The 23,280-nt window shown below is 37.8% G+C and overlaps 1 protein-coding gene across 1 annotated transcript in view; it reads right to left on the bottom strand.

Moving 5' to 3' along the window:
- The window catches only part of mgat5 (alpha-1,6-mannosylglycoprotein 6-beta-N-acetylglucosaminyltransferase), an 83,203-nt gene that overhangs the window by 22,184 nt on the left and 37,739 nt on the right, over positions 1-23,280 (bottom strand). Inside the window, exons 5-10 of the mRNA XM_024294293.2 lie at positions 20,515-20,604; positions 17,540-17,611; positions 15,837-15,998; positions 14,835-15,004; positions 13,281-13,415; positions 5,751-5,884 (exon numbers count right to left, since the gene is read on the bottom strand). Of these exons, the coding sequence (XP_024150061.1) occupies positions 5,751-5,884; positions 13,281-13,415; positions 14,835-15,004; positions 15,837-15,998; positions 17,540-17,611; positions 20,515-20,604 (763 nt within the window). The remainder of the gene's footprint in view (positions 1-5,750; positions 5,885-13,280; positions 13,416-14,834; positions 15,005-15,836; positions 15,999-17,539; positions 17,612-20,514; positions 20,605-23,280) is intronic.

Below are 23,280 nucleotides of genomic sequence, written 5' to 3'. Positions count from 1 at the left end.
CAACTAATTACATCTTACACTTAATGGTAATTCTCTAACATACATCACGTAAACTTTGCTTTTGAGAAAAGTTCAGGAAAAAGAACAACTTTTAGCAAAAACTAAAGGATTTTTTTATCCATTAATAACAAAAATATATTTCAAACAAATAAATAAAAATTGTTATCCTAAAGTTTAAAACATGTTGAAAAATGAAATGTTGAGGCTCCAAACAGGAGCCTTGAGGAACACATTTTTAAAAGTTTCATACCAAATTGAATAATCTATTGCATTAACTGGTTTCAATTAATTTTTTTGTTTTTGGAATTTATAATTTGCTTTTTACACTTTTGACAATGAAATGTCAAAGGGATACAAAAGTAATAAATAACTTTTTAAAGAGTATTCACCAATGCTGAATTGCAGTTCATATATTTCCTGTAGAAAGGCCCACCCCAACTCTCTCTCATACATTTTTACTGCGAATAAAACAGAAAATTCAAGTGGACGAGGAGCGACAAGAGCAGAACGTCTCGTCGCTTCTATTCCTGGTATCCAGAGATCTCCGGTTGCCGTGGAAACCACAGGACCGAGGAGCAGGTCAAGTGTGGAGACTGAAGCTGGCAGTTCTTCACCTCTCTGCCATCTGTCTTGTAAAACCAAAGTGTGGACAGGGGGGCTCGGAGTGAAGACGGGGCAGATCTGTTCACCAGCGAACCGGCTAGATTGTGTCGTTCGCCGCCAGACCCGGGCCGGAGGTGGAGCTCTGGATCTGCAGCGGGGGAGGTGGGGCGGTTCCGTGGTCAGACCTCAACTTTAACTAGAGATTTGCTGCTGCTGGGGTTGGTCGGGGGAGGTGAGATGTGGTTCTTTGTGGCCACAAAAGGGATTTAGCTTGATGGTTTTTAAAATAAAATCAGCCTTGTTTTTTCCAAATATTCCGGCCTCATCAGATCCATTCTGCAGATGTGTGCCACACGTTTAACAGAAAAGGTGTCTGCTGGAACGTGTCCAATAAAAACTGTTGCTTCATGTCGTCACATGCTGCTCTGCTTTGGGGTGGAGACGGCTTTTATTGAAAACCTCCCTGATTCCAGGAAACCAGGAGCTCAGGAAACTTGTAGCAGAGAGAAAGTGTGAAATGACAGTCCTGCTCATTCCCAGGAAGTCAGGGTTTTTCTTTTGCCAACAATAAATCTACAACTTTCTCCTTTTTAAAAAAAAAAAAATGTATATTTGCCAATAAAATATCCCTTTAGAATCAACTTCCCTTTCTTGTATATTTCTGTGTAAAAGAATGTGAGAGTGTTTGAGGAAATCACCTGATTTCCGCCCTAAAGGTGGTTTTTAAACCCACAGGAAGAAACAGAGGAAGAGCTTTTTTTTTACCTTAGTGGACTTTAAACCCAAAATATGATTCTTGTTGCATAATCAGTGAAGTAGTGATGAGAAACATCCTGTTATGGGCGTGAAACACCTGAAACAATCTCAGAAGATAACAGAGATCTGCTGCAACACGCCTATAAAACCCTCCCCACTGATAAAGATTTTCACGACCTAGTAGACTTTCTGCACTTTTTTGGAAATATATATAAATATAAAATATAAAGCATTAGCGGCTACATCCATGGTTCTGAGTGGTGAAAACTACGTACACACTGGACATCTGTGTACATTTGAATATTTGAAACAAGTAAAAATTGTGACTCAAAGTTTAAAACAGGTTGAAAGATTAAATGTTGAGGCTCTAGACAGGAGCCTTGAGGAACTAATCTAACAGTTTCAGACCATATAGTATAATCTATTGTATTAACTGTTTTTTTTATTGATTTAGTTCTTTTTGGAATCCATCTGACCAAAGGACAGTAGACAAAATATAAAGCGCATTAGAAGCTACATCCTTGAGTCTGAAGTTTAAAGCTACGTACACACTGGAGATTTTATAGCACGGTCTAAAACGGGCTAGAGGCGTCTAACAAGTCAAATAAAGTCTTTATATCACTTCAAATCACTAAATTAGTTGACTTCTTAATTCTTTGTGTCACTTTTGGAACAATTGTGTTGAGCCCGACGTAAGTCTGAGCGGCACTTCTTCTGCGTTGGTGTAAGTAGTAAATATTGATGCAGACACCTACAGTGCCCCCTAGTGGCTTATGCTATTTACTTTTGAAAAATAAGTCACATCCTCGGCCAAACTGTGAAAAAAATGTGTCTTCTACGGTAATACAGTAATTGTAAGACTTCTTTGTTTTTAGCTGGTAAAAATGAGTAAAACATTAATCAATGACTAAAAATAATAGAAATAACAAAAATCAAATACAAGTCACACCTTAGTCTAGATTACTCTCTTGGCCAAACCATGCAAAAAAAAAACTGCTTCTTATACTCCAAAAATACAGTAATTGGACAACTTATTTGTTTTTCATGCAAATTTTTAGTAAAAAATTGTAAAATAAATAAATGAATGAAAAAATGATAAATAAATAACGACCACATAAGAGTTGGATCTGAGTACAAGTCGCACACTTGACCAAACTACGGAAAAAAATATACTCTGAAAAATACGGTAACTGGATGACATATTTGTTCTTCACCTGTAGTAATATTTATATTAATTGTAAAAAAATAAAAATAAATTAAATTAAAAATAAATAAATCATATACAAGTTGCAACTACGCACATGTTGCACCCCTGACCAAACTATACAAAAAAATGTGGCTTATACTATAAAAAATTCGGAAACTAGACGACTTATTTATTTTTCAGCTTTAGCAATATTTGTAAAAATTGTAAATAAATCACTTACGAGTCGCACCCCTGACCAAACTATGCAAAAAGTTCCATCTAATACTCAGAAAATATGGTAATTGGATGACTCACTTAACTTCAATTGGAGCAATATAAATAAATAAGTAAAAATCTCATACAAGTCACACTTGAGTACAAGTCGCACCCCAGATAAACTACGTAAAAAAAAAAGTGTCTTATACTCGGAAAAATGTAGTAATTGGACGACTTCTTTGTACTTCAACTGTAGCAATATTATTCAAAATAGCAAAAATCCCAAACAAGTTGCAACTGAGTATAAGCTGCTCGCCCAGCCAAAATGTGAAGAAAAAAAAAAAAAACTTTTACTTCAAAAAATAGAACAACTACTGCTCAGCTTCTGGAAGCTCTTTCACTCTTGATCTGCCACTCAAAATGTCACTCAGCTTTACCGCTGTTAGATGGCAGACAGAAATTGTTTAGTGCAAGGAAGATGAGCAAAAAGAGTTATAAGAGAAAAATAGTTGCTTTAAGAGAACCAATTCCATTTATTTTAATCAATATTTGTAATTAAAATGTTATTAAAATGTTATTAACATAAAACCTGCTTTAAAATATATAAATAATTTCCCAGATTTGCTTTGAACCCAAATAAAACTATTTTTTCTTCCCAGGAAAGTACTTGAAAAAAGTCTGACATGACAGGAACATGATGTTTGTCAGGTTGTGGGGGCAGAACCAGACCGACCGGCAGCTCTGCAGGTCATCAAGGCGAGTCTCCATAAAGCAAACATTCTCCTGCAAGGTTCAGCAACCGGTTACGCTTACTCATCATTAAACATGCAGGAGCATGCGGCCTGAAACGCTGTTTATTCTGTCAATAATTAAAATAAACTATGTTAAGTCAAATGTTGTGAATGTGAGAGTGTTGTCTCACGCTGAAAAACGTCCCCACCAGGTGACAAAAACCAGATTAGCTTCAGATCCAGTGGAGGAAAAAAATGCTGCCACAGTGATTGATGAATGTCAGCGAGGTTTAAGCCAGAACCGACCCAACGAGAAGCTTTATAAACCACATCCTGCTGAGAATACTAAACAATTTAGGGGATTAACATTTATAAAACAGACTTAAAAACCATTCATCCTGTTAATTAAATCTAGAAAAAAGAAACTAAGATGAAAAATATATTCTAAAAATTGAAAGTAATCCAGATTATAGTGTCAATTAGGAAAAAAAGATCACAAAAGTAAATAAAAAAACAGAAATTGAATAAAAAAAATAATAATTTTATGATAAATTTCATTTGGGTGAAGCTGAATTTACCACTAAAACTTCAACCATTGATTATTTATTGTATCTAATTCATAATATAATTCATATTTTTTTAATAAACTAAAAAAAAAAAAATCAGTAAAATAGTTTTCTAAAAATGATGTATTTTAAAAGAGAGAAAGATATTTGAAAAAACATTAATATAAAGTTAAAAAAGATGATCTAAATCAATATACTTGAGTCATATTTGCCTCAAAGTTAAATAAAACAGCCATGCAATAGAAGTAAAACCAAATCAAAGTCCAATTTATAAATAAAATAGTTTGTTGAAAAAAAAACACAATATGTAACATTTTATTTTCTTCATTTTTACTAAAAAGGTGTCAAAAAAATGTTTGATGGAGGATTAAAACATTAAAGCAATCAAATTGAATTTTATTGGTAATCTTTGATGCATTTAAACCTTCAGTTTGGCCAAAATTCAAACTAAATACTTTATTTATATAGAAGATACTTTTTAGTGTGTTTATTTTTTAAAAACCTCAGTAATTTAAAATAATTGGACCGTTGTTTTCTGTGTTTGTGGTTATTTTTACTAATATTTTTGAGCTATATAGAGAATTGATTTGATTTCTAGTTCAATACAGTTCAAATTGATTGTTTTTTTGGATTTGGAAAAGTATTATGTCATGAACAAAATGAGAAAACTATACCACACAAAAAATAAAAACCTTTTTCTTTTAAAAAATAAAATACTTGATGAATTGGATATAACGTTTTTCAGTTTTTCCCCTATAGGGTGAGCATAGCAGTTAAAAGCAGCTGAATTCTGAACCATCAGAAACCATCAGAGGACTTCAGTCGCTCAAAGCCTTTAAACATGTTGAAAAAAAAAATATATATATATATATGTATCGCTGCAATCTGGGCTGAAATAGATTAATGAGGTCAATTTGGCCGTGTCTTGTCTTATTGACCTGAGGCCACACGCTTCCAACTCCCACAACAAATGATTTATGGAGCTCAGCCTAATCCTAACAAATGCACCCATACAGTCTCAGAATAAATTACATTTGTGGCACTTGATCTGACCGCGGCGTCATCTCCATCTCGCTTGGCTGTGAAAACAGGTTTTTCCTCTCAGACGGCAGCAGGCTTACACAACTCCATCTGGACGGCTCTTCCTATGACGGGCTGCTTCTGCAGCGGGGTTCAAAGGTGGCAAAAATACGGAAAAATACCAAGGACTTTCTTTCTGTGGTGCCTGGAGGTGACGCCCCTCTGTGGTTTGGTGGCCCCCGGCTGAGTTGCTGTGCACTTGTTCCCCCTGAGATATCATCTAACCCAGCGACTCTCCGCTTGATTCCAAGCGAAGGCCGGCGTGTTTTTCTGAAGAACGAACCCTTGCCAGGGTACAAAGCTCCTATTCAGCCCCGGGCCTCGCCGCACAAACAGCAAATGCAGGGCTAACATTTCACTTTCTCTTAGACACACTGAAAAGGTCACTACCCCAGGGGGCTGGCTCCCTTACACCCCCTAAAAAAAACACGCTCTTAGTGCTACTCAGGAAACTTCCCAGCATGCGTCCACTATCCTAACGGAGCCACAACAGAGCCTGACCTCCAGCTGACTAATCTGCTTGATGATGTTCCATCAGTGGGACTGGTTTTAAAGGGATCTCTCTCCATCTCATTTTCAGGTGAGGTGAGGTGAGTCGTCACGGAGACTTACGGAACATGGTGTTGAACTGCTGCGGGTTCAGGTTCCACTTTCCCCACGGCGTCTTGTGACCCTTAGACTGGGCGTAGTGGGCGTGGTTAAACTCGGGCTCCGTGCCAAAGGAGTCCAGCACCCGCAGCATGCACCTGCAGGGTCAAAGACAGGACGTAGCTTTAACAAAAAACAAACATGAAATACAAAAATATATAATCAGTTACCCAAATTAACAACTTTTAACATAAACATTTATTGCAAAAAAGTTAAAAAGTTACTTTTTTTAAAGTTTTTAAAATTTTGTTTTAGAGTTCAATAAATGTTTATCCTGTTTGGCCCGTGACCTAAGGTGTGTTATGGATTTTGGTCCCCTGTGCGATTGAGTTTGACACCCTTGCTCTAAAGCTACATGCACACCGCCCTTAAAGCTTGTTCAAGTAGCCACTTCCAATGAAAAGTCTATGCAAACACACGTAAACTCACGTTTCAGGCTTCCACGATCAAATCTCGTGCATGAACTTGCGCAAATTTCTACGACCATTTTCGAGATCTACGTACAAAAGTCTCACCCAGTGCGGTGTACGTCACTCTTCGGCACCTGATGGACATTTTAAACAGGACTTCCGTCTGTCTGTGGCCCAGTTTGAGCATTAATCCGAGCTCCATGGGCTTTGTAACAGGCAGGTGACTTGTCCAGAGTGTATCCCATCTGCCAACAGTAATCGGGATAGTCCCCGGCAACTCCTCGGCCCCAGCGTAAAAACTTCAGGATGAAAATCCTCGCATCAAGCGGCCATATTGACTCTTTATTTCTACCCTTTGACTGAGTCACTGAAAACGTCAGTGTGTGTTTCCTACATTAGAACAGAGCTGGGAAAGAAACAGTCTGGAGCAAGATTGACTAGATTTACACCACTTTGACATTTTGCGAAAGCCTCTTATAACTGTATGTGATGGACATGTGCTAGTAAACAGTAGCAGAAGATAAAGAAGAAGCCCCTCCCTACTCGACCAAGTGTGAACACCATGGGCTATACTCAAGTTTAAGGACACCTGAGCTTTAGCTTCAGTGTACACAACCTTTAAAGTGCCGCAACTCGTTGGCTGTTTACACAATTTATCCACCAAAGATGCTTTCTCCATGTCAATTCTAGTGGATAATGTTAATAATAACAATTGAGGAGTTACAGTAATTAAAAGAACATCAACACAGGAGCTAAAGGTAATGTGTTGATGTTTAAGTCATGAGGTGTTACATTTTCTTATCAGTATTACTCAGAACTACTAAAGTGCACTCCCACTTTAAGGAGTGACTGATACCAGAGTGTGTATTTTTTTTTTGGGCAAGTGTAAAAGCTAAGCTGTGGCGGAAACCAAACATTCAAACTCCGGTTTCTGTGGAAGTGATGGTCTTGGTTCAACTGAACCAAAGCGGGGAAGTGAAAGGAGTGAACGTGGCGTATTACGAGAAACAAAACGAAACCTTCACAGCACAAAACCGAAGGGGCGGCACTCGCAAGAAAAAAGTTGGTTTTCTTCTTCTTACTCCCTCTTGGTCAGGAAATATTACCCCTAAACACTGTTTGTTTAGATCTAAACGGTTATTTAGGTAGTTTGGTCGTCTTTGCTTCTGCTGTGTGTGAAAGCATACCGACCCAGAGGAAGGTGTGATATTTACTAGCCTTCTCCACCCATTTGGACCGAGTCCACGGATCTGTCCTAATGTAAAAGCAGCTTTGTGTGATTAGGTCACTGTAAAGTTGAGCACCGCAAAGATCAATGAGAAGTTAGAACAAGCCCACAAGACTGTCTGTGTTAAAGCAGCATCAGAGGTACTGTAGTTTGTTTCTACATTTCCATTAGATCAGGGGAAAACTGTTTAACTGTTGAGGTGGTTTGTACTGAGAAATAAAAAAAAATAAAAAAAGGGAACATTGAATAACACCCCCTCACTGACTGAGCAGCTACTACATACCCCACCCTCTCCTTAAGCACCTGCCACACTGGTCAGAGCTACAAAAATCCCTTAAAAATATATTTATCAAATCGGCAGATTTTTTGTTGGGTTTATCACCATAGCAACCGTTTTATTTTTTGGCTGTCTGGGGGTGACAAACACGTTTATGCAATTTTTAGAAGAATCTGCAAAAGTGCACTTTTGGATTTCCTTGGTAACGGAGTTTTTCTGTTAAACAGGTCCATATTCCTCCTCCACAAGGAACATCATATGTCATTTCGCTTTGCTCCGCTTGAGCTAAAGATTAATCTCCTAAATTTCCACAACATTCAGCTGAAAAGTATGCAAGCAACAGGGAAACGCTGCTTTCTAGCTCGCCATGCTAGCTCGCTACGTTAGCACCACTCAAAGTCTACACAAGTAAAGATTTTTCCTAACTATCTCCCCAAGGATTAGGAGTTTAAATTTGTAGACAGTACTAAAGGTTATTATTATTTTTTTAATGTTCAAGACGTTAGCCTCTATGAAAATGAATATGAAAATCATCAAATTTCCCACTTTGCCACAAAATGGCCACCAAACTTTAGCTCCAGCTGCCATCCCATAATAATTTCTAAACTTCTTTTGGATACTAACACGTGTGTTTTTGGTTTAGAATATTTTTTGACACATGTTGCTCGTTTATATTTTTTGACAGTTGTGTCTGCTGTGATGTCCTCTTTTTTTTTTAAGGGATAGGGAGGTAGTTAGCATGTAAATTTCGGGCGGGGGGGGGGTGTGATTAGAGCTGTCAAATTATAGTGTAAATCATGATTAATTAATTACAGACATTTAAGCACTTTTTTTTTTACTTTTGCTCCTGTTCATGTCTGATAATGCACACCTGGAGGGGCATTATCTCTCATACCATGGTAATTTATGGGGAAAAAAAATTACATTAATTATCAGGACTTCAGTCTTGTATTATTTTTAAAGTTCGAATCGTTTTTCACTAAGTAATACACGGTGCGTCGCTTTGTCATGGCAAAAAAGAATAATTTCAGAGGAAAAGTTTGACACTTCCTGCATGTTTTGTCCAGATGATGAAGCAAAAGTTTATTTCAAAGAAGCAAAATCCAAACTCTAAATAGTTCAGTTCCAGTCGTGTCACGTTCTCGTGTTTTGCTCTTTCCTATTTTCTCTTCTCTCTGCATTTCTTTTTTTCTGCTTCTTTCCAGTGCTTAAAATGATCATATTTACAAAAAAAATAAAAAATAAATTCTAAAATCACTTGTCTTATCTAGTGTATTGCTGTTACGGTAATAAACCAAGGAATAAAATATGTCAATATATGTACAGTATATTTTCCAATAGTGGCCAGTCCTTCATTTTAAGGAATAAACGCCAGGGCTACTATTAGAACATATACGGTATTATTTTATTAATAAGAAGCTTGTGGTTAACATTTTTGGATTGTTTTTAGATGAAAACAAAATCCCTCTTGGTATAGTAAAAGTAAAGATAGAAGTCTGCAATACTAAAAAACTTCAACTTTTTTAGCTAAATTTGATATGTTACTGTTTCACAATATCACAAATTTAAATGGAAATACCTCAAAATGAAGCTTTTCACAGAAATATTTGCGATTTAAACCAATTAATTAGATTAATTAACTACATGTCACGATTAATTAATCACACAAAAAAGTTAACCACATGACAGGACTAGTTTTTGAGTATGTGGCAGGTGTGAAATTTTTGCTTAAATCTGCAGTAAGAAATAAGGAGTTGCAAAAACAATCTGGTCATTAGCAGTTCTGCTGCGGGTCATAATAGCAATGAATAGGGTTTCCGTCCGCACAGAAAGGTGTTCACATGCAGCCACATTGGGGAGAAATAGCCTTAAACACAGTGATTAAATAACAAGAACAAGCCTCTATTGTCAGATAGTTGGGTGAGTGAGCATCAGGCCAACTCAAAGGTCACTGTGTGGGATTAATGATCCACAACCAGAAGAGCGACTCGTAAACTGGTCGCTGACCTTTAACTCCCTCCTCTGCATTCTTTAAGTCACTTGCTGCTCTGACCGGCATGACCACTGAATCGCTCATGTCTGCAAGTGTCTCCAACAACAGAGACCCGTGGAAGGACTGGAGAACAGATTCAAACAGATTTCATCAGGACGTCTGCAGAAATCCTCCCGACAGATGGACCTCTGCAGCTGCAGTACGGCTGCAGCGGGGCCACTGAGCGGCGGGAGTCGTAACGAGCCAACAAGTGCGCCGACACTTGATGCCTTCCTCAATCCGACTGGGGAGAGCCGCCTTCAAAAGTGGGAGCAGCGTTTCTCCATAATTGAATCCACCTGAAGTGGTCCCAAATGAGCAATGCGTGATGACGGTTATCGAGCATAACAGGCTCCTTTACCTCCACAACCGGCTCCTCTGAGAAAATAAAACATGAGTCATTAACAGATAAACCAGAAACGGTTCACGCTCTACAGAAGCATTCACACACATTTAGCTCCCTCTGAAAAACTGTGTGCAACACTTCATCTCAGCAATTACACCCATAAAGGGTGAAGTGAAGGACAAAGTCTTTGTCAGCCTCCTTATCTTTACAGTTTGTATAGGTTTTCATAGGAAGTTGAACAATTTTCTCAGAATTTTCTTCCTTAAAAGAACTACAACTGATATCTGTTTTTTCTGAGAAGAGGCGTATACCTTCTGGTTTCCAGTTGTTGAACTGGATGTAGTATAAACATGTCACCGATTCATCTCTGGAGTTGGCTCCCCCTTTTAGGTTTGACGTCTTGTTTGTTTCTGCAATGAAGCTGAAGTCGACATGGCGATAGGACTTGGAAATCTTATATTCATTGAAATAGTCATAGTTTTTTGACATGTTTGAAGAAACAAGATGGTTTTTGAAGAAGAAGTAGGACTGAAACTGATTAGGAGGGAAGTTTTACCCTACTGGACAAAGGGAGACCTGTGACAGCAGCCTATTGGAAATGGTCAGCTTTGTCTTTCGCAATAAGATCAGGATGGTCAAACCTTAACTACTTATAACTCAACTCTTCATGCAGACACTTCCTTTTTTGGCTTGGCCACTAACCTACAGACTCAAGACTCTAGAGAAGCTTTTGCAAGACTTATTTTTAAATTGACCAAGACAGACGAATGACGCACCAATGATCAGATCATTGACTGTAATGGCGCATTAACAACGGACGGCGTGGCAGGGGCGTCAAGTTTCAATGTTAAGTCAAGGTATAAATGAGATTTGAGGTCTTGTGGCGTGGCAACCAATCAGGGACTCGGCTGTAAGCACGTGACATTTTCAGTGACTCGATTTTTGTCCTGAACTTCCAACCATTTTCTTAACCTGCTGCCTTCTAGCGTAGCAAGCAGGCCAGCTCCACTAGCCGTAGTTGGCTGCCCAGCAGATGGAGAGCCCCCTCAGGTCCCCCCCCTAATGCAAGGTAACTCTTTCTCCACGGGGTTTATGATGTTTTTCTCATTTTCATCAAGAAAAAAAAAAAAAAATCCACCAGTTTTATTTTTATTTTCTCCCTCTTGGGAAAACGTGGGACAGAAATTCTTCAAACTAGGTCACAGACAGACGGAAGTACCATTTCAAACGGACGTTATAATGAATTTCCCCCCAGGGGATTAATAAAGTATCTTGATTGATTGATTGATATACAGGTGCAGCTCTTGCAGTAAATGGTGAAATTCACCATACTACAAGTCTCTCTGAATGATCCGGTGAACCCAGACACGGCAACGTGCTGGCTGGTGCCTCTGTAGAGCTTTCCAAAACATGAGAATGGAATTTAGAGGGAAAAAGAAGACTTAGAGAAGTCTTGATACAGATCCTTGTGGAACTCCATGTAGAGAAGAACCACTCACGCTTACAGTTATAGTTTTGTCTGTTAGATCAGAGTTATCTTCTATTAAGATTCAGAAAACCCAAGCTACTCGCTCAACATCATTTGTGTTTTCTATGATGTGGTCAACAAATGAAGTTCTTCAGTGGTTGCTCTGTGGCCACGGCGTTGAGGAGTCAAACATTAAATTTGCCGCTTTTCAAGAGACAGGCGGAAAACACAAATTTGAAGTGCCGACAGCGTCCGGTGTGAATTCAGCTTAAATAAGAACTAGACTGCCTGAGTGTGAAGTCACCAATAGAAAATTGGTTACTTCCGGCTCCAACCAAATGAAGTCAATTGTAGCCATTGTATCGCAATATGGACGCCGCCATGTTGGAACCAGACGTCATCAATAAGCATTGATTAGTCCGAGTGTGTCACATCATAGCAGCTTACTCACAGTCAGTGGACAATACCAACAAACTCCCCCCAAAAAGTTGGCACCAAACAACTCTAAGTTCAAGATCCTTCAGAAAAGATCAATAACATTTTAAAATATCACAAAATAAACTCACATTCTGGAGGCAAACAATTAAACAAAAAACCGTCTTAAAATGCAAAGCTGGCTTAATGTTTTGCAAAGCCTTTTAGATTTTTAAGTCCATGTTGTTTGGACAAGAATCTCATTGTCTCGTTCACAGTGTGTTACTTAACTAAATGTTATATTTAGAATACGTTGGAAATGACACAACTATCCTGTAATACAGGAAGGACAAAAACAAGGAAGTTTATGCTGCCGTCTGAGCAGACAGGTTGGATGTCATTTTCTTTCACTAATTAAAAACAACATTCTGTTTTTGCAATAAAGTGTACTAAGCTAATATAAGTTGTTTCACTTTTATGTGTCTCAGTAGGAAATATTTCTGTCTTGATTCACAGGTTTGGAGTATTTAGACTGTGAATACCAACACAAAATAAAAAAGAAGCACTAGGCAGTAAGAGTAATCCAGTATTCTAACAGTATTCTGGCGTCTGGAGAAGCATGAAACAGCAAAAAGCAGATCTGAAACACAACCAAAAGGCTGTGGCATTTAAAACAAACCATCGCAAACAGGTTTGATTTGAATGTGAATCAGACAAAAAAAAAAAAAAAAAAGCATTCGGATATGCAAACGGTTTAGGTCGTAAATACCTCACCAGGAGGAAAGTTTTGAGGTCACAAAAACAAGAAAAGTGACTCCCTCAACTGTAAGTGTCCTCACTGAGTAATATAAACGGGAAGCAGGAACCTGATTAGATTCAACTTTGTGAGGGAAGAAAAATGTCTTTGAGTGCTTTTCAAAGAGCACAAAAGGCTTGTGGCTTGAAGCATACAGACATAAATGCTTCATAGCAGCAGAGGAGAGCATCTGAAAGCATTTGCAGCAAATGCTATTTAAGGTGTGACCTTGCAGACTACCAGAAGCTGGTGAAGAGCAGGAACAGCCGCCCAGAGTTATTGTTCCTTGCGTTTCCTTTGAGGCCAAACTGTTCCAGACAAACTGGATCTGCCTAATCTGTGGCCCTCGACGGGGAAACGTGAGAGCGGACGATGACAGCGTTGCAGACTGCAGACATTCCCAAGGGTCTTGTGGGAAACTGTGTTACCGTATGAGTGGAGAATAGGCTCATTGTCCCGACGAGCGCAGAGAGAACATCAAACAAGTAACCCCAGGTAACGGCGTGCGCGGAAATATACGTACTGGTAGTGGACCCAGGAAGGTCCCAAAGTCTTCTTGAACTGGGTGAGGCCCACGATGTCGATGTAGATGAGTTCCACTACTCGATCCCCTTGTGTGGGGCAGCTGGATTTGTTCCCCATGACTTTGCGCATAATCCTGGGAAGAACACATAAAACTCTTTAAAGGTGCATTCATCAACAGATCATTGTAAATTCAGTATTTGTGATGGTAAATTTATTTTTACATATGATGCTAGATGTATGTAACAATTATGTAATAAGAACCAACTATATAAATCCACCAGGAAGTAGATATGTTAAGTACACTTTAAAGAATAGATGAAAAAAAGAAAGTTGATTTCTATCAAGACAAAAAAAAAGCATTTGTCTCTAAATCTAAATAGAAACTAGCTCTGATCTAGCAGTCCAAAGTGTGAGCAGTGTGAGTGGTTCTTCTCTACATGGAGTTCCACAAGGCTCTTTATTAAGACTTCTCTAAGTCTTCTTTTTTCCCTCTACATTCCGTTCTTTAAAAGTATATTTCTACTATTCACACAAGAAAAATAAATTAAGGAGCCTGTATCTGCATCTTAACAAAAGCTAGCTCCGACCTTGCAAACTGAACAAAAACTGTAAGAGTGAGTGGTTCTTCTCTACATGGAGTTCCACTAGGCTCAATTTCAGGACTTCTCTCAGTCTTTATCTTTCCTCAACATTCTGTTCCTTAAAAAGATAGCATCCTATTGACACAGGAAGAATAATTTCAGTTATTTGTTTCTAAATCTTAACAGAAGCTAGCACTAATTTAACAGATCAAATTATAACTGGAAGCTTGAGTGGTTCTTGTCTTCAAGGAGTTCCACAAGGCTCAATTTCAGAACTTCTCTCAGTCTATTTTTTTTCTCCTCTGCATTCTGTTATTTAGAAATTATCTTTCTACTATTAACACAAGAAAAATAATTCAAGGAACGTGCATCTTAATCTAGACGAGAGCTTGTTCTGATCTGGCAAACTTAACAAAACAAAAGACAAGAGTCGTTCTCTACATGGAGTTCCTCAAGGCTCAATTTCAGGACTTCGCTCAGTCTTCACCTTTCGTCCGAGTTCTGTTCTATAAAAAGAAAATTTTTTCTATCTACACAAAAAAAGAACAATCTGAAGCTTTCATTTCTGAATTTAAATAGAAACGAGCTCAGATCTAGCAGACTGAACTATGACCAACTGTGATTGGTTCTTCTTTTTATGGAGTTCCACAAGGCTCAATTTCAGGACTTCTCTGTCTTCACTCTGTCACCTTCTGCCGTCATATTTCCCTAACATGGTTGATTTAACCTAAGTTCACGTGAGAAGACAACAATCTAACAGTTTCAGACTGGACAGTGACTTGGATTATATCGGACCAGTTAGCAAAGGTGCGCCTTTCATTGCACTGCACCATGGAGTATTTTAGTTCTAGTTGAGGTTCAAAAAGGACACGTTTTACAACTTTTGTGATCAGTAAAAGCATTTTGTGAATTCACTTAATATGCTCCACATTTTCTAAAGATATGGCCTAAAAAACGTGATTGTTACTGACTCTTTGAGCTCAGCCAGCGAAGCGGAGATGCGAACGTCGTGGCCCAGCAGGTACAGCGTGGTGATCAGGTCGCTCCACTGCACCAGCTCTCCCAGCGGGCCTCCGCTGAAGGCGTTCTCTGCGATCTTGAAGCCAGACTCTTTGGTGAGCAGGCCCAAGTGAACCAGGATCTGACGGAGGATAAACGCAGACATTTCAAACCCCACAGAACTTAGAGCTCAAGAATGTATTTTTCCTGGAGTGATTTTCAACTTAAAAAGATTTTCCCAGCAGAACAGAGGGGGTAAAAAGTGTGTTTCTTCCTGTAAAATCAGCTGTACTTTTCCTCTGCAGGTTGTCAGGTGAACAGCACACACGCAGAGAAAAAGTCAAGTAAAATATGAAGAACTCCCAGAGTGGTTTCCACTGCTGAGGGGAACAGGTTGTTCCACAGCAGGGGGAAGCAGTAATGGAAGGCTTTGTTTGAAGTGGCTACTGTACAATACACTTTTTTTTTTAACTCAGCCAGCCTTTGTCCCAGAAATGTCTCATTAACTATTAATATGAGCAGATTCATATTTTAAAGAGATTACCTGATGAAAAAGGGCTCAAGCTCAGAAACTTCTGAGAAAATTTGATTTCAGGAACAAAGTTCAGGATCACAGGAAGCACAAAATGTAAAAAAAAGTTTCAGAAAATCCTTATTGGTGGTTTAAAGAAATGCTCCTTTGCAGGAGTATCCGGAGGAATTATTCACAAGTGGATGCTACATAATTCAGTGCTGGCAGCAGAAACCCGCTCGGGACACAATGGAATATCCATGTCGGTCCATTCCCACCATCAGATGGCAAGAAGTACATAGATGTGTGTTTGTGTGTTGGAATTTATTAGTCCAGTAAAAATTTAACCTGACTGCTGGAGCTCCCTGCAGCTGCTCCCTCAGAGCTGCTGCTTGTTTAAAGGTGAGGAATATAATAAAATAAAAATCCTCCTTGAGGAAGAATCTTTGCTTCTTCAACTCACCTTCTTTCGCCGCCGTTTAGCCAGGTTCTGCTTGGCGGCCAGAGAGCGGATGGCGCTGACCCACGGCTCGGCCATGCGTTTGATCCGCAGCATCATCCAGCGGAACTCCTCCCGCTGGGACATGGAGCGGTAGAGGCCGTCAAAGCTGGTCCGGATCTCCGCCTAGAGACAGACGGATCAAAGTTCGTGCTGGAGCAAAATTTCATATCTTGATATTAATATGAACCGCAACGTAACTATTTTGTTTGGAGATATGGTAGTAGGAACTACATATACCCTTAATCTAGAACGTTTTGTACTAGTAACAGGATGGAGATTCCACTGGACTAATGTCGTCACTCAACTATGCTTTTGCCAATTTTTCTTTTTTTTTTGTGGCTTTTACGCAGGTGATACAATACGTATCGACTGTGTTGGAGTCTGTTGTTGGAAGCAGGTATACTCCACAAATCCCTGGTTTCTTATCATCCAGGGTGTATAGATTACATGTCTCAAGTCAAGGCCATCCAAGTAATTATAAATAGCCCTTCAAATCTTTTTCTTTATTATTGTTAATAATGGCCCGATGTTATCTTGCTTTAATGTCTAACTTGTATAACTTTAACAACATGTGTTTTTATGGAGAGTAAAACATTGAAAGTTATTTAAGGTTGAAGTTGATTTATTTTGGAAATATTATTCCTGCCTTTTGATTATTCATAGTTATGCTAAAAAGTTTTAAAAATGTAGTTTTAGCGTGTTTAATAAATGTTCATCCTGTTTGTTAGTCGGTCCATCTTCTGCTGAATCTCACTTTAGCTGTTATCTTTTTCTAACTTAACGGATTTTGCATAACTTTATCTAAAATTGGACATGAGGAATCTCTCCATCCGTAAGGGCTGTGGGATGTGGGAGGGGCCGAGTTACCGACTGCAGCAGATAGTGCTTCGGTGATAGCACCAGAAAAAGTTATTTATTGAACCTTTATTGTTTGAAATCATTGCTAAAAGGATGCTATAAGTAAGATTTTCCAACAATTGATTAATTTATAAAGTTTACGTACAGATGCCAACATCACACACAGGTGCCTTATAATGTAAAATTTGTCATTTAAAAAAATAAATGTTATAAATATAGTCCCACATTTTAAGTATGTAAAAGCTGAAAAAATAAATGTGACAGAGAAGACATAAAATAGCGATAATAAACTAGATTTAAACAAGTACTAAAGGCTTTTTAAATCCAGCTCAGTTGGAAGACTGGACTTGAACACGACTGAGTTATAGGACTTCTGAGAGAAGATAGAGTTTATGACACAAAGACAACGAGAGGACAGAAACCTGTCATTACCAGCTGCTGGGGAGGCTGTGACAAGCTTTATGGAGGACACGAGGTCAGGAAAAGGAATTTAAATCTCCACAGCAGAGGCCTCAGAGCAGTTGACATTTAAAAAAAAGGGGGGTATATGAAAAGTGCTGGGTATTGATTCATCAGCAGCAGAGGGAAAGGCTTTTCACGCAGCTCTGACTCTGAACGACGCAGAGAAAAAGCTCACACGGAGATCTGCTGCATCGGCAGGGAGAGGGAGAAACCATTATTCCAGGTTTCTCCTAAAACTCCCGTCATTGTGGTTTTGCTGTAGCAGGAACAAGCACAACTAATAATGCCGGCTGAGTCTCCTCTTTAAGTTAACACAGCCTCGTGGTCGCTGATGCGGTTCTCACCTGCCCCTTTTGGTCAGCTTCGTCGCCCAGGATCTTCGTCCTCCAGAGGAGACGAGGACACCAGTTTTCCACCTTGAAAAACACAAAACTTTATTGCAAAAACATGGACTGTTTAAATGTTTTTCTGTATTTAAATATTAAACTGCAACTGCTGAAGTCTCTGCATGAGAATCAAGTAAAAAAAAAAAAAAAATGCCCCAGCTTGCAGAAAACACATAACCTAAGAGCTGTTGGAGAACCTTTTCAGTTTGCATAATCTCATTGTTGGGAAGTGAAACTGTCACAGAGTCAGAGAAATTGCTTTTTTCATCTGCAACTTCATCTTTTTAATGACTGAAACCGCAGAACAGAAGGTTTATTATTGTGAAATCAGAGGTTAGCTCCTCCCATTTTCCTTCCCAACGGCTAACACTCATGGATTTTGCATGAGGAGACAATAACCAAATGTCCAGAGTTCTTTTTCTTTTCTTCTCAGAGTCGAATGGCTTTCTTCGTTTTTTTGCTTCCCAGCCAATGCTTTCAGCTCAAATAAAATATTTACAGCAGGTTTCTGACCTTTCTCCAGACCTGCAGATTTAGAATCCTACTTTGACTAAAAATATTTGCTTTTAATAAAACAAAAAGCTGCAGAAGGGAAGACCAGGGGTTGTTGAACAAGGAAAAAGACTAAAGTTTTGTGCCCAGAAAAAGAATAAAACCATTATTTATTTATTTACTTAGTTAGTTAGTTTTCCCAACTTCACCTGTCCAACAACAGAGACAAGAAAACAAGAACTGAAGCCCTCTTGTGTCAGATAGACAAAAGGCAGCAATAAAACTTTGAACACAGGAGTATATTTGTATAAACTCCCTTTGTATTTCAGGTTAAAATTCAAGTTTGAAACTAGTGGATTCTGTCCACCACGTTGGTTACTTTCTTGAAGTGGTGGTTCCTAGTGCTAAATCATAACAAGCTAGCTAACTTGATAAAAAAAGAAAAAAAAAAGGATATGGAAAGTTTCTTTTTGAAGGTAAGAGCCAATAAGGAAACAGAAAAAGAGTCGATAAAAACCACATTTGTTCCCACACACCATAATAATAACGAATAATATCTAATTTTACGAGGATGCTGCCAATAAAGTTGCTCAAATGGTGGATTCTGATTCGATTTAGAAAATAGCAGCTATCAACGTGAACTAGTCCACTATAAACTGGATTAGAAAATTAGTATTAGGACAGTTTTACTAGCAAGTACTACTTTTTTTATTACGACTTTAAAATCTTAAAATTACAAGACAAAAGTTGTAACTGTTAAATTATGAGAACAAAGACTTATATTTACGCCTTAAAAAGTCATAGGCTGAATTAATCAGTTTTTTTTCTTGTAAATGTACACATTTTAAAGTCATAAAGTTATGACTTTAAAACATGTGAATTTAAAAGAAAAAACGTCATGAATTTATGAGAAAAATGTCCAATTTACGAAAAAAAAAAATCATAGTTGTTAAATTAGGAGAATAAAGTGGTATATTTATGACATTAGTCATAGGCTAAATTTATGACATTACCCTCGTAAATGTACACATTTTAAAGTCATAAAGTTATGACTTTAAAATGTGTGAATTTAAAAGAAAAAAAAGTCATAAATTTATAAGAAAAAAGTTCAATTTACGGAAAAAAAATCACAACTGTTAAATTACGAGAATAAAGGGGTAAATTTATGAAATTAGCCATAGCCTAAATTTATGACATTACCCTTGTAAATTTACGCATTTTAAGGTAGTAAATGTATTACTTTTAATGTATAAATTTGTGAGGAAAAAAGTCGTTAATTTATAAAAAAAAGGTCATACATTTATGAGAAAATGTCCTAAGTTTATGGAAAAAAAAGTCATAAATTTATGAGAAAAATCATAATTGTTAAATTACGAGAATAAAGCAGTTTATCTATGAATTTAGTCTTGCAAATGTACGTATTTTAAAGCTGTAGATTTATTATGTTGAAACACCCAAATTCAGGAGAAAAAAGTCATAAATTTACAAGAAAAAAAGAGGTAAATTTAGAAGAAAAAAATCAAAATTGCTAAATTATGAGAATAAAGTGGTATATCAATGAATTTAGTCATAAGCAAAATGTATTACTTTTTTCCTCATAAATGTACTCATTTTAAAGTTGTAAATGTATTACTTTGAAACGGGTAAATATATGAGAAAAAATTACTTTTTGTTTTTTTTTTGTACTTTTTAATTCATTGTAGTTAAAAAATAAAGCAACCCAAAAACTTAAGATTTTTTGATAAATATTTAATGATTAAGAGATGCCAAATTAGTTTGAAAGTGGGTGAAATATTTGACATTGATTAAAATAGTGATGCATAAATATTTAAGAACCCAAAGCGTCGTCTAAAGAAAGTATTTAACATTTAAAAGGAGGTAAATGTGAGCAATTTGTAAAACACTTGCACATCCACGTCCTCCAGTCAACTGCCTAATTTGGCTTTCGTCTGCAATGATCTTTATTTTCTATTTTCCAGCACTCAGGCAGGAGCTCTGAAAGTGTCCTTGAAGGAACACGAGTGCTTACATGCCTCATTAATAATAACTGATCCCATCTTTTCTCCTTGTTCCTGGCAAATGTAGAAACGGAGGACGGCTCGGAAAGTCACTTCATATTTTTGCTCGTAGCGAAAGAGAAAGAAAGAAGAAAAAAAACCCTCATCTCCTCAAGAAGCCTTTGTCGCCGACTCATCACACCGCACTGAAGGACTTTAATTTGCATTTTTTAAAGAAATGAAATCCCGTTCTCTTCTCCTGCTTTGCTCTAAACTGTTTCCTTTTTTTGCCTCCATACAGGAAGTCACTCTTTTTCCTCTTTCCTTTTTCTTCTTTTGCACATTTTACAACAACTTGCAAGTTTACTTGTTGTACTTTTCTGAATATTGTTAAATCAGTTGATTTGATTAGGATTTAGAAAGGAAGTCAGCCAGAGTACTCACCTCGCTGAGGTAAATGAAGAAGGAGCAGGTGGACCCGTCCACGCCGTAGTTGGAGTAGCAGGCGTCTGAGCGCCACATCTCCTTCATCCACTGAGGAAGAGGAGGGAGAGGCAACATGCTTACCCAGACCTCACACATACATTTTTGAGTTTTTCAAAAATTAAAATGTCAAGATTGATGCTTTTATTAGAAGAAAGGCAGTCCTTACTGACTGATTACTCTCTGCGTATTCACCAACAACCAGTTTGTTTGAAGGTTTTAACCAACTATGGTTTGTTGTTCACAGATACAAAGGACGCTTAAATCAGTTTCATAAAAAAAAAATCATTGAATCATAAGAACATATTGTCTATTTTGTATATGATCATTGATTTGGACCACTTTAGCTTCTATACTATTGATTCTTAGGAATACTGACTTACATGGCTCAGCACTGACTGGCTTTTAAAAACCCCACATAGGGCCGTAAAGCTAGAGGGATTTAGATGAAATGTGAGAAAGTCAGTTGAGAAAAAAACCTGAGCTAGTTTAACCCTTTAAAAGACCCACTCCAATCATCTTTTGGTCTATTTTCAAATCGTTCCCAATGATAATCAAAATTATTATACTATTTTTAGCCAAAAATGACTAAAAAAACTGTAATTTTCTAGGACATAGTTTATTCAGAATTCATTAAAATTTCAACTCTGAATTGTAGGCGGGAATGTTAGTGCAAAGTAACCCCGCCCCCTCTTCCTCTCTGTTGCTGAGAACTCAAAAAAGGAAGCTAATGATCATTTCTGAATCTGTTTAAATTACATTACCCGCATAAACAGTCAAAGAGTCACGGAAGTTTGAAGAGGTTGTTATAGTTATTAGTTATTAAACAGGAACTCATGTATGAACTCGTGTCTCAACGACGGCTATTTGGTACAATCGACTGAACACAAAGTTGCCTAAAGAGAACTAATTTTGCTTTTTTGTTTTGTTTTTTTTCTAAAGCATCTTACTTTGTAATGCATTATGGGACAGTTGTACATATGCATTAACTTATGAGAGTGCTTTTAGCCATTTTTGCAAGTTTGATGAAACACTTTTACTATTTGACCAAAACACTTTTACACTTTTAGCAGTTTATGCCAGAGAGCCCAATAAGAACCAGGCCAGGAAAGGACCGTAAAAAACAGCTAATTGGCCGTGAAAGACATTCATTGAAAGCGGCGTTCTATTGTTGCCAAAACTATTGGTATACAGTAAAGTAACAGTGACTGTGACCGGGTGGCTATGTCGCTTGCCCTTGAAGCAGAGGATCCGTGTTCGAGTCCAGCCCTGGCTGCACTCATTTCTATTCTTTGTTGCTGACATACAGCGACAGGATTGTTTTTATTATTATTATTATTATTTTAATTCTGATATTATTTACTGGATGAAGCAAGTGTTGGCGTCCCGTTGGAAATGCATTGCTTTTCGGGTAAACACAACACAAAGGGGAGGAGTTTCCAAAAATGAACGGGAAGGACAAATAAAGTTTGTTTTGGTATATTTGACAATTTACCAGCCAAAATATATATATATCTGTAAAAAGGAAAAAAGAGAAAAACAACAAGCACTAACTATAAAGAAAACAATCCTGTCGCTGTATGTCAGCAACAAAGAACAGACCTATGTGAAGCCAGGGCTGGCCTCGAGCACGGGTCTTCTACTTCAAGGGCAAGCGACATAGCCACTCGGCCACGGCCAGACATGTGACACTCGGAAGCAGCCCTTTGGACCAATAGTTTTGGCAACAATAGAACGCCGCTTTCAATGCATGTCCTTCACAGCCAATTAGCTGTTTTTTACGGTGCTTTTCTGGCCTGGTTCTTATCGGGCCCTCTGGCACAAACTGCTATCCGTTCTATGCTGTTTACCAGGTCTTCTCCTCACTCAACTCTGCAGAGTCACTTCCGGACTCACAGTGTATATTAACTGGACAAATCGGAAATCCTCCGCGGAACACGTAAAGGGAGAGGTCTATATTCCGATCGAATATACCATCTATGCTCAAACTTGTACAAGTGTTTTGGTCAAATTGTAAAAGTGTTTCATCAAACTTGTAAAAGTGTTTCAGGTAAATGTATTATTGTTTTGCACTTCCCGGCCAGCGTAGTCTTGTATAACGTTGGGGAATCTATCAATGCTGCTGTGAACTCTGTAAAATTAACTATTACTGCGAAAAGTAAGTATCCTAAAGTTACATTTTTATTGTAAATTAGGGCTGGGTATTGCTAATAATCTCCAGAATCGATTCGGTTCAATTTTTATTTTACACATTTAGACAAATTTAGACAGAATTTGGAAAATTTATGCCCGTGAGTAAATAAAAATGTTCATTTTGTCAGCAATGTATGTTTAGGTCGACCGAGCGTTAGCATTAGCCGTCCTATGGGAAACCCCATTATACGTTAGCATCAAGCTAACAGACTTTCTTACAAAATGATGAAGGGAACCAGTTTTTTGATTGGGTGGATTACTCTCTTTTGAAAGGTTAAGGTGACACACTTCTAGCTTCATTTTCAGTCGTATGTAAATCTGTAGCATGAAGCAATGAGGAAAAGACTATTTCCTATTATTCAGATAGCTATAAAAGAAAGAGAAAGTTGTTTCATTGTAATATAAGATCTACGTTCTTAGAAAGTTATATGTTTGAAGTGGAAGTTCAATAAGGAAATGTCTTCGGAAACAAAAGTGTCGATCCTTACTGACATGAAATCAAAGACATCACTGCTTCCGTTGAGCTTCCTCTTC

This window comes from Oryzias melastigma, linkage group LG2 (genome assembly GCF_002922805.2).
Source record: "Oryzias melastigma strain HK-1 linkage group LG2, ASM292280v2, whole genome shotgun sequence".
NCBI lineage: Eukaryota > Metazoa > Chordata > Actinopteri > Beloniformes > Adrianichthyidae > Oryzias > Oryzias melastigma.
This window is presented reverse-complemented; position numbering and strand designations above follow the sequence as displayed.